Genomic DNA, 12,580 nt, shown 5'->3' with positions numbered 1-12,580 from the left:
CAGAAAATTGTTAACCCTCCTCTTACATGTTATTCAGACGCAAATTGGGCTGGCAATTTGGATAATTGCAGCTCTACTTCAGCTTATCTCATTATCTCGGTTCAAATCTCCTCTCTTGGAGTTCCAAAAAGCAGCATGTAATTGCACGATCATCTACAAAGGCTAAATATCGTGCGCTTGCCACCGCTGCTTCTGAGTCTATGCAGATTCTATCAATCTTTACTGAAATAAAGTTTTCTCTTCCTTAACCTCCACTGCTCTTATGTGACAATTTTGGTGCAACCAATCTCAACTTTAATCATGTTCAACACTCACGTATAAAGCACATCCAAATTGACTTACACTTTGTTTGGGACCTTGTTCAGAAAAATTCTCTTACTATTCGTCATGTTCACACAAATGATCAACTTGCAGACCTGCTTACCAAACCACTCTCCAAGCAGCGCATAGATTTTCTCAAGCACAAGATCGGTCTCACCAATGGGAGCCTGTTCTTGCAGGGGTGTATCAAGGAAAACCACACTGCTACCTCATGTAAGCTATTATTGCAGGATTCATGACAGTATCAAGGAAGATCACACTACCAACTCACGTGAATTATTATTGCATGATCAACTCATGCAACGATAGGATTCATGACAGTATAAATCAATAATCATTGCAAGTTACAATCAAGGATTAATCACTATAAAGCTAGGATCGGTTTCTTGTATTTTTCCTATTACTATAGCTAGAATCAGGGATTTGTTTTGTATTCTTTTTTTCATAAGCCTTCCATACTTAGCACTCTGTATTTTGTATATATATTACGTTCTGCAGTTTGAATGAATTAAGCAAAATTCAAAACTTTTGTCTTCTCCTTTACCTCCTTGCATATAGGGTGGCAACACCATTTTCTCCATTTGCAGTTTGTGCCTATACTGGTTTATCTCCCCCTTCCTGTGCCTCTTTCCTAATTTGCTGGACGCAGCCAATAATTGATTTTCTTGCTCAGGAATGTACTGGACTTGCCGCTATCTTGCATAATGAGCTCCAGTTTATCGAAAGATTCAAGAGGGCGGGGTAAACAAGTCTCCTTCTGATGGTTGATTGCATTGCTCTGATCCATGAATCCTCCACCCCCTCTTGTATCTTTTCTCGGTAGCACTGCAAGATTTTCTTGCTCATAAAGAAGTAAGACCAAATACAAGTCACTGTTATTTTTGTCATCTCCACTCTGCAGTACTAAGGTGCATGATCTTGAACCAGGAAAATGCAAGTCTTTTTGATATTGATTGATTCTTTTTTCTGAAAAATCTTCACTGTTTCTGCACATGACCAGAGCTGGAAAACATTCTTGTTCAACTAAATTGCTTGGATCCAATTCTCCAGAAAATACATGATCATGGTCACTAACTTGTAAAAGGGTGCTGCTTTCAGGGTTAGCTGAGCATAGATTATCTGAAAATTCCAAAGGGTAATACATTAACTGCAGTCTGTATGGTAGACTTGGTAGTTGACTATGTTTTGGATTGTGGCTTTGGTTAATGATGAATTGATTCCATGGTGATTAAAATTTCCCAGACCTGAGTTTCCACTGCAGGTTTTGTGATTCTAAAAAGGAAATAATGTATCATAATCATTTGTTTCTCTTATGAATGATAAAAGGAAGCTCTTCGCTTGCCTTTAGGTTTCTTCTTTTAAAAAAATAATAATTGAAAACACCGATAAAATGTTGTCGGCAATTCTATTGTTATTTTTTGACGGGTCAATTTGCGAATGCAAGATGGGAGGTAAAAATTGAAACCCTTGATGGAATATTTCGTCAATAATTTCATTGGTGATTGATAATACCAATATAATTATCAATAAAATAAAAATAATGATGAGTAACTTTTGAATCACGGTATTTCATCAGCAATTTTGTTGATGACCAATGGAATTTTTTATAAATAGTGATGGAATATTCAGTGGAGATTCATTCATGATTGTATAGCTCTTTGTTCTCTTGTGGTAAAAAAAAGCAAAGACCTGCAGGTAGTTTACAGTTCTTCTAATCAGACACAGAACAATAAGCTTCAAGTTTGAAATTACACAATAACTTCCCTTCTCCCCTGAAGTAATTAACGTTCATGTAAAAGCAATATTAATGTGGCTTCCCTGTCCGTAGAATCTATCCAGCTTAAGTTGAATCAAATCTAGCTGTTTATTGTAAAGAAGAAACAATGGTGATCAAATGAAGATAAAACTTGAGGTTGAACTTAATTTTCTGGCTGTGTGTGTTTCCTAATACGTTTCAAATGTGTTTTTGAAAAATTTTAAATTTTTTTTTACTTTGAATTAGTATGTTTTTTATATTTTCAAATCATTTTAATGTGCTAATCTTAAAAATAATTTTTAAAAAAATAAAAAAATATTATTAACATGTTTTTTTAAATGAAAAAATACTTAAAAAAACAACAACAATCATATTCCTAAATACGCTGTTTTTAATTTCTAAGGTTTATGGTCATTTACGTGGAAAAGTCTTGCTGTAAAACTGATCAAATGTATGCACTACGTTTGTGGGTCAGCAACATTCCCAGTTTCATTTAGATCGTATGCATGCATATCCTCAAATGCTGCAGTACTTACATTCTTTTTTAAATTTTGCTCTCCAGACGTAACAGTCTAGGAGGACTCAAACCGGCGACAATTTGCTGGGAATAATCCTTCCTCACGTCGTGCAACCCTAAAACTATACGAGCGAGCTCGTATGAATATTCTAATGCATTTGCTTGATATATCCGAAAAGTTTTATAGTTAAAAAGGTTCCACTATGTGAGGAACGGTGAAGTGCCTGACAGTGCAATATCAAAATAGATAAATTTGCAAAATTTATAATCTAGGTTATGAGATTAAAATAATTTTATTAAAATAAAAAATTACAAAGCTTAATTTAATCAATTTTTTTATAGAAAGATGAAATTAAAAAAAAATTTAAAAAAGATAAAAAATTCCAACATTAACTCGAGTTAACTTTTTAAACCCGTAACTCAAGTCATGAAACTGAGATTATCCTATAGAAGAAAAAAAAAAATCCTAAAACTTAATTCTCAATCAACTCAATGTTGAAAAAAAAAAAAAAAAATTTAATTAAAAAAAAAGTCCCACAACAAATCAAATAGCAATAAAAAAAATAAAAATCAAATTTAACATAAAACCAAAATAACAGTCTACCTTTCTTGGCAATTATCACACATCGCTTCCTAAGAAGGCACTTGCAAAGATGCTTCGAACTCCACCAAGGAAGAAGGAATTTTAAGATAGGAGGAAGCTAGAAGGGCTGCCAGAATGCAGTGGCTTCCATCACATGTTGATACATGTTTTGCAAGAGCTAACCAATTTCTCCTTGCTCATTCATTTTATCCCTTGGGGATAAACACTTGTTTGAGTTTTGATTTCTGAAGTCTTAATTATTATAGATCCATAAAACTTTATTTTATTTTGTCAAACATGAATTGCAAGATAATAAAATTAAATTTTAATTTGACCTCTGAAGCATTAATTGAGTACCGGAATTCTTCTTTAATATTGAAAGATTCTCATATCTAGACTACCAAAACAAAAACATTTAGTCATTTTTTAAAAGAAATTCAATGTGAAAGGATCAAATAAACAAAGAATGAGCAATAAAAGAAATCCAAGGACAAAAAAGGAGCCAAAATTTTTCCATTGCTCGTCCAATTTAGTCCCTTGATGCTAGCAAAAAAATGGGGATGAATATTTATTTAAGCTTGAAATTCAATCTTTAAATCTCTAATTGTTTTAAATAAATAAAATTTAGATCGTATGCATGCATATCCTTCTAAGCTCGCAATCATGGATATAAGATTGGGATAAGCCCATAGAAAAGAAAGCGGAAAAAAAAGCATGAAGACCAATTCTCAATCTGTCAAATGTTAAAGGATAAAATTGAGATAAAAATCATTTAATTGACTATTGACAGCAATGTGGTCTTTTCACAAAGTCCATTAGTTATTCTCAAATTGATTGGGGATAACTTGATCTTTTTACATTTCTAAAGCACAATAAAATAACTAACATGCCGTAAAAACAACATTTCAAAACTATCATTCAGAGGTTTAGTGGTATTTTCAACCTAGTTTTTTTTTATTATTATTTTTAATTATAATCAAGTTAATTAAGGAGTAATTTGGTATTTTCATAAATATAAAATAAAATTAAAAAAAAAAAAAAGCGGCTAGTGCATGCATGCGCCACCGTTTGAGAGGCATCAATGGTCTTCAAGCGATGCCTTACGACATCCCCTGACGACCAATTTTTTTTTTTTTTTGTGTCATTGGAATCGTTGTGGCGTCTTCTTCTTGTTAGGATGGGCATGGCAAAAATGATAGGGCACTTTGTCACCGACAATACTTTCTTTCTCTTTCATTCTCTTCTCTTTCCTCTCTTTGAATTTCATATTAGGCATTCAAAAGTTCAAGGGTGTCATCTTATTTATCAAGATTTCAACTTTGATTTATATTCTTTTAATTTCTATTTAGGTTTATATTCTTTTAATTTCTATTTATTGGTCTTAGCTCTTTTATAAAATTTTAATTTGTGTTCAGTTTCATCTTTTAATCTCAAATTGTGATATGTTATTTTTACAATTTGATCCTTATTATTTTAATTATTTATTTTGGTTTTTTTGTTAAATTGATTTTTCTTTTCATCAACCTTCAATAAAAAATTTATAGTTGTCATCTAATTTATTTTTTTATTTCAATTGTGATTGTCATTCTTTTAAGTGATATTTTTTTTTTGGATCTTTTTGTATATTTTTTTTTTAATTTCATCATTCAATATTTTGATTAGTTGAAATTATTGAGCTTTATGATTATTTTTTTTCTAGATATAGTGTTTGATCTAATGACCTGTGTCTTAGGTTTAAAAAGTTAATATAAGCTAACATCATTTTTTTTTTAATTTCATCATTCGATATTGATTTTTTTTAGAATGGCTTTTTAATTTTTTCATTTTCTTTTCTATCGTGTTATCCTAATCTCATGACTTGGACCGCGATTTTGGCAAGTTAGCCAAGGCTGACTTGGCCTTTATTACTAGGTTTCTCAAGCTAACTCGAGTTGAATCAGGCTTTTTGTCTTTTGTTTTTACCCGATTTTAATCATTTTATATTTAATTGGTTGAAGAATTGTGTTGTATCATTGTTTTTTGAAAAATAAAAAAAAAAGTATTTTTCTAAGTTATCATGATTACTTTTTTTTTATTTAATCATTGCCTATTTTTTATCATCTAATTAAAATAAAACCAACTTATTTAACTCGATTGGGTATATAACTTATGTCATAGATTTGTCTTCCTCTTTAAAACATACATGCAACACCTTAACATTATTTTTTACAACAACAACAACAACAACAAAAAATAATAATAATAATAATAATAATAATAATAATAATCCAATCCCCTGATATAATGCAGGTCCCCGTCTAGTGGTTAGTAACTGGAGACGGTTAACCTTTAGCAAGTGGGCCTAGTTGATAAGTTGGTGTACTGCTCATATTGTCACGCAAAGTTAAGGCTGTAAGAAAATCTTTTCTTGGGAATTCATTAATGTAGATGGTCTGATTATAAAACACAGTAAATGATAGACTAAAACTAAAACTAATATTAACGATATATATACCATTAAACCAAAATAAAAGAAGGATTATAACCAACATTATTTTAACTTTACATATTTTGAATCAATAATTATTTAAAATATCAATAAAATAAAAAACAAAAAAACACTTTTCCATATTAATAACTCAGTTATATAACACAATCATCTAATAGATAGTTAGTGGTAAGACGTTGAGACTAAAAGGTTTGTTCCTTTTATAATCTCAAGTTCGAGCCATATGGTTACTAATATAATAGCCATTGAAAGTTTACGTGATCGTTAACTTTCAGAATTTGTAAAATTAATTAAAGTATGTTTAAGCTGATCTGAATATTCATATTAATAATAATAAAAAAAACTCAATTATATAACACAATTATTCTCTTCTTTCTCCTCTCCTCACCATTACAAACAACCCATCTGGTTAACCACCATAAAACATAAAACCTAGGCAAATTCATCATTAAAATAATTTTATAATGATAACTAATAATATTTTATTAATTATTTCATATGATTCATTTTAAAAAAATAAAAAAATATATTAAGAAAGAGAAATTTCAGTTGTAGTATTCTTATTATTTTTTATGAGTTATAATTTTTTTTTTTTTATTTATGTCTGTCTTTATTTTTTAAAGTAAATTAAGTTAAATAACTAATAGAATATCGCTAATTATTTTCTATCTATTATAAAGTTTACTCGTAATTATCTAATATAAATGAATTTGTTATATATACCAAATAAAAAAAAATAGAAAAACTTAAAATTTAAGATCTAAAAACCGAAAACACATGACCATTTCCATAATCTTAGAAATACTTGTTAGGGAGGATGTGGAAGCTGGTGGGAGTGCGCGTCTGTTAAAGAATCATTCATGCAAGTTTAGTCAAGTGGAATGCAACATGCCATTGTTATCTCTCTCTGTTTTTCATTTTCTCAAAAGAGTTACCAAACACATCGAAGTTTCTTGAGAGTTTTTATTTAAACCTTGCAATGGGGACAACAACGACTCGACGTGGTTGAGTGACAGTAATGATTCCGGATTTGGTGCAACCTCCGTGGTGAAGCATTGAGAGAGATGAGCACTCTATCCAGAACCAGGCTTTCCGATTATAACCACCACCGGGTTAAAAAAAATATATATATGGGTATTTGAATTAATTTGTGCGTATCTCAATTAATTTTACGAACCTGAAATTAATAATCATATAAGTCTTTAGTGGCTATCATATTAGCAACCATAAAGTTGAAACTTAAAACCACCGGGTTAAAAAAAAAAAAAAAGTGGATATTCGAATTAATTTGTGAGCATCTCAATTAATTTCACAGAACCTAAAATTAACAATTATGTAAGTTTTTAGGAGCTATCATATTAGCAACTACAAAATTTAAAACTTGAAATTATATAAAAAATATTTTTTTTAATTTTTAATTTTTATCATTAAACCATTCTCCTAGCTAGTTACCACCAGCTTTTTATTTATTTTCTCATCAGATTGCACTAAAGGCAAATGATTGACCATTTACCGCAGTGCAGACCTGTAATTATTATTCTTAGTTATGGCCAAGCAAATATATATTTATATAAAGAAACAATATGGAGAGAAGTTTTGATAGCGATGAGATTTTTACTTTGATAATTGTAATTTAGACCAGAAACAACTAGAAATTATAGTAGAGTACTCTAACACGTGTGTGTGGCTAAAACACTGTAGTAGTGCTTTCCCCATGATTTTAATTTATTTTTTTAAGACTAATGAGGAAAAGATCTTAGCTAGTATTCATGCAACCTATTCAGTTCATGATGTCTTCTAGCCCCACCAAGCATCTCTAAAATCTTGGTCATTTTAGCGCTAATTGCTATATTATTTAAAGTATAAATCTTGGATTTGCTTGTATAAAAAGCTCATTACCATGTTTTAACAAGGTAATAATATACAATGTTTTTTTTTTTTAAATATCAACAAAAACATAGGACTAACATGTGTTATGTCTATGGCAAGTTCGGGTGAGCAAAACAATAAAATAATCGATTAAACCGTGAAAACTAATAAAAGATTAACTAAAAAAACCAAATTAGAAAAAAAAATTGAATGAACTAATTAAAAAACTTTAAAAAAATTGGTTTGGTTCATTTCGTTTCAGTTTCAAAAGCATGAACTAATTAAACCGGATCAAACCAAACCAGTTCAACCAAAATTAAACCCTACTATAAGAAGCAAACATATATTAAAACTTCTCTTTCTCTCCTCTTAAACCTTAACTCCCAAATCAAGTTGCCCTCTCTCTCCCTACTCTTTCCATCTCCCTACTTTCTTTATCTTTCTCTACCAAAATATCTCCTCCACTAGAAACCAACCAAACCAACTTCCATCACAAGGTCCCTCACATGAACAACCTCTCTCTCTCTCGCTCTATATATATATATATATGTGTGTGTGTGTGTACCACTAGAGCACGAAACGAAACCCATCAACAAAGCCTGATTCGTTCCTAAAACCCTTTTACCAATTAACCCGAACCAATAATTCCTCTCTTTTATCTACCAATCACAACTCAACCCACAATAACCCTATTATTACCCGACTACCCTTGATACGATCAAAATATTGATGTCTTCTTTCAAGTGTAAGAGTGTCGAAGTAATAAATAACCCGGCAAAACCGGAGTCAAACCATATGGAGGTTAACTATAATAATAATAATAATAATAATAATAATAATAAGAGACTTTGAGATGTAAGATTAATGTGAGGATTCAACAATGACAAAAACAAATGTCAATGTTAGAGATCCACTAATGGTATTAGAAATAAGTATAGTATAAACTCTTTTTATTAATCAGCTGGAAACCACACACAAAGAAGGTTTCAATCGGATGATTTATCCTTAATAGTTCATTATAAATTTTTAACATGAACATATTAATTATCTTATTTTAGTTACACCAAAATTTTAAATATTGTAAGGAATTCATGATGCTAACTTATGTTAACAACAAATCAAGTTTCTTTCATAGCATAGGTGTAGGTTATATACCATACAGTTAACTATGAAAGTTCCAAGCATTTGTTGTACCAAGTGTTATACAACACAAATCTAGATTAATCATTTAACAAGCAAGGTATTAAGAATTAGTAAGATAAAAAGATAAGACATGTTAATAGCAAGTTGTTTAGGATATAAGCATTTAAGTCCATATTGAGTTTATATTATACTTATTCTTACACCATTAGTGTAACCTTTTCACTTTAACATAGTAAACTTAGCTAAACATAATGAAGAAAAGAAACATAAATAAACAAGATAAGAATATAAATAAGATACAAGTTAACTAAGTAAAGGAAAGGAAATAAAAAGCATAAACAAGATATTAATGAAAGCGAAACTTAAGCATTACAAAAAATATAAAGAGAGAAATAAAGAATATGATCTTGATCTGAACAACCAAGATGCCTAAATACATGGCAAATGCCTCCTTTTATTGGCCAAAATTCAGAACTATTTATTTGATAATTAAATGTTGAGTAGGTGGCCACATTTTAACTTGGTGACAATTCTTATCTTCTTGAGTGCCAAAAACATCATAACTAACGTCATAATTTGAATAGATTTATACCATGAAATTTCTAGAAAATTATCTCAGCTTTCCAACAAAAAAAGAATCGGTGCATTTGGACTTCTAGAACTCGAGATATAAGTTGAACACTGAACAGTGTTTGGGCTGCAGAACAGATTTGAACTTCTCTGTTATTGCTATAATTTAAACTTGAAAACGACCTTTTTGAATCTTACACTCCGCATGAAAGTTTTAGGCCTGTGTCTTAGCTTTCCATCCATATAGAGCAGATCTAAATCCAAGTTCTACAGCTCCAATTATGACCCAATAACAGAACAGTGTTCTAATTTGAACTGAATCAACATCTCTTTTCTAAGCTTAGCCCTCTCTTTGTCTTCTCAATTTCAATAGTTAAACTCATCAATTAATCCCTTGATTTATGTGATAAGCCTGTATTTAAGATAAACATTTATCATAAATTAAAGGTATCTTATATTATTAGATATGTTATTATAAAAACATGCTCTAATTAAAGAGTTATTGATATTTCAAATGCAAAGTGATGATATTAAACCTTGATAAAAATACACTTTTAAATACTAATCAACTCTCTCATAGACAAGACTTGTATGTGCTCCCTCCCACTCAGCCGTCTTCTTTGCTTTATGATTTATTTTATTTTATTTGTGCATTTGTTAATTTTTTTCTTGTTTTTATTCTTTTTCTGGTAGCTTCCAGGTTTTGAAACTTAATTCAAGATATTTTATTTTTTTTAATGAGGATGGGTTTACATAGAAAATAATCATGGATGGTACGTGAGCCCTGCTGCCTCTTGTCTTCTTTATTTTTATGTTTTATGGATCTATGTATGACAAGAAGTATTTTGTTTATTTTTTTTATACACCTTAGTTTATACAAATTCTTCAGTGAATTGGTTAAAATCTTACGCTTAAATGAATTTAAAAATGATTTTGTAATCTTAATGCAAGTAGTTGTGAGGGCAATGAATTTGTAATTGAAGTGCCATAAATTTCTCTCCCCACCTCAGTGAATTTATTGTTGAGCCTATTACCTTGTGATGAAAGGCTGGCTTTTGACACTTGCTATGCTCAAATGTCTTGTTAATTGATGGACTTGGAAAACATTGAGAGTATTGAAGGGTGGGGTAGCTTCTGTTCATGAAATTCTTCTCCTTCCCTTGCGACATTGATTGTCTATCACCTTTCTTGCCTCTTATTTCCAAAAATTGAATTGAATTAGTTGATTTGAACCAGTTCTATTTATTTTGTTTTTTAATCTTTTTAAAAAAGTTTTAGTTTGGTTAAATATGGAAAATGTTCACATGAGAAGCATGAAAAGCAGGAAATGATTCTAATATTGCTCAAATGTTTATACAAATATTTATGAAAGAAAGCTAGACACTAGAAAAAAAAAATAAAAAAATACAAATGAATCGTGGAATCATGTGTATTAAAAAGCACATTGACCACTCCATTACTTGGGATGCACTACGATTCATGTGTATTTTTATACTTTTTTTCTTGTTATATTTTATTAATATTTAGATTATGTTAGATATGAGTCTCAAAATATTTAGGTGAATTACTACAGAAATAATTGTTACTAGAGTAATTTTTCAATTTAGTTTTTAAGAATATTTATTATATTTATAAATTGAAAGGTTAAATGTTAATATATACTCTTATAAAACGATGCCAAAGGCACCAAGATTATGAATGGATTTGGCATCCAGGCAGGCGTGCAGCACATGTTTCTAAAAACAATTGTGCAAGCCCAAATCGTCCCGCAGTTTAATTATGGGATCCCCGAAATTTAGTCATGCCAAGTTTTAAATTAAATTAGATAAAAAATAATGTGATTGAATGTCGTAAAAACACATTTTTATTTTTTAATATAAAAAATTCAAATAATATTGTTTAAATCTTTTTTAAAAAATATTAAAACAAAATCATTTTAAATTAATACAAATTAATCTAAACTTTTATTCCAAGTTATAAATCATATTATAAACCAGTCAGATTTAATAACTTTTGTCCTCCCATAAGATTTACATGAAATAATCAATTTTCTTTTAATTTTTTTTTTTGTTATTATTTTGATCTCACTCACAAATGTACATATAACCAATTAAAACCACCTATCAAATAATTTAAAAAAATAAAAAAATAATAATTTAAAGTAGAAAACAAAGTTGAAATTTATCATTTGAAAACACACAATTTAAACCCAATTTAATATATTAAAGGTACACAATATTAATGATTCCATGTTTCTATTTTCACTAATTATACAAGTATTACGAAAAATGCTTGATACTTCTAACCAATAGTAAAACACTACAAAAGATATTTTATTTTCTTTGTGCGTTATTGATCCGAAAAAGTGAGAGATGGCTAAAAAAAGTAGTTTTCTTGCCAACTGAGAAATTAATCTTAATTATTGCAATTAATTAAAAGAACACATATCGGTGTAGAAAGAGGACATTATATTATTATTCTTCCCTCATCCTTTGGGAAATTTATGGAACGATTAACAATCTGATTCTGGATTGATTTATTTGTCCATATATAAAAAAAAAAAAAAAAACCCTCCATGCCATCTACTCTGCAATCGCAGTAAGTTTAGGCATGAAGCCAAGCGTGGGTGCATCGCGTGGCACCAACTGACCCTCTGCCATCACCAGCGACTTGTAGATCTCATTGATCATCTTCTCATCATACTCCTTGATTGGGCGGGCACCAAACCCATCGCCGTACCCTGCAGTCCCTATCGCCCTGGAATTAGCAAACCCCAGCATCATCTTCACGTAGGCATCCCGTAGCCAGACAAAACACCTCTTCGGAGAAGGCATTTTCAAGGCTTTAAGCTTTGGCTTGACCTTCATCCGCCAAGCAAACCTCCTCCTCCTCCTCCTCCTCCTCCTCCTTGAAGTAGTGCTAACCGAACCCAGCTCCAACGGCCAACTCCTCCGAGTCCGACCTGACCCATTTATCCTCTCGTACCCTCTCCTGCTCCAGTATTCTTTCATCTTCGTGTATATCCTAGCAGAAACACCTTCCATAAACACACACACACACACCTGTGTATGTTTTTTCCGGTTTTTTTTTTTTTTCTCTTTACTTTTTTGCAGTTTATGTGAGAGAATTATGGGGTAGAGAGAGGAAGAAGGAGGGCTGTTGAAAGTTGTACATAAGTACACAAATTATATACCAATTAATTCTCTCACTTAAACTGCGTAAAAATAAAGAGATAAACCAGAAGAAATCAGAATCACATGTTTATTTTTGTTTTTTCAAAATATTAACAAAAAATTAAAAAAAAAATTAAATTAATATATTTTTTATTTTTAA

General features: G+C 30.3%; 1 protein-coding gene across 1 annotated transcript; it reads right to left on the bottom strand.

Moving 5' to 3' along the window:
• Positions 1 to 11,698: 11,698 nt before the first annotated feature.
• Positions 11,699 to 12,433, bottom strand: LOC118046835 (uncharacterized). The gene has a single exon (XM_035055885.2). It carries the CDS (start codon positions 12,289 to 12,291, stop codon positions 11,830 to 11,832), a length of 462 nt encoding a protein of 153 aa, XP_034911776.1. The 5' UTR covers positions 12,292 to 12,433; the 3' UTR covers positions 11,699 to 11,829.
• Positions 12,434 to 12,580: the final 147 nt, after the last annotated feature.

The sequence above is a fragment of the Populus alba genome, chromosome 2, assembly GCF_005239225.2.
Source record: "Populus alba chromosome 2, ASM523922v2, whole genome shotgun sequence".
Classification (NCBI taxonomy): Eukaryota; Viridiplantae; Streptophyta; class Magnoliopsida; order Malpighiales; family Salicaceae; genus Populus; species Populus alba.
This window is presented reverse-complemented; position numbering and strand designations above follow the sequence as displayed.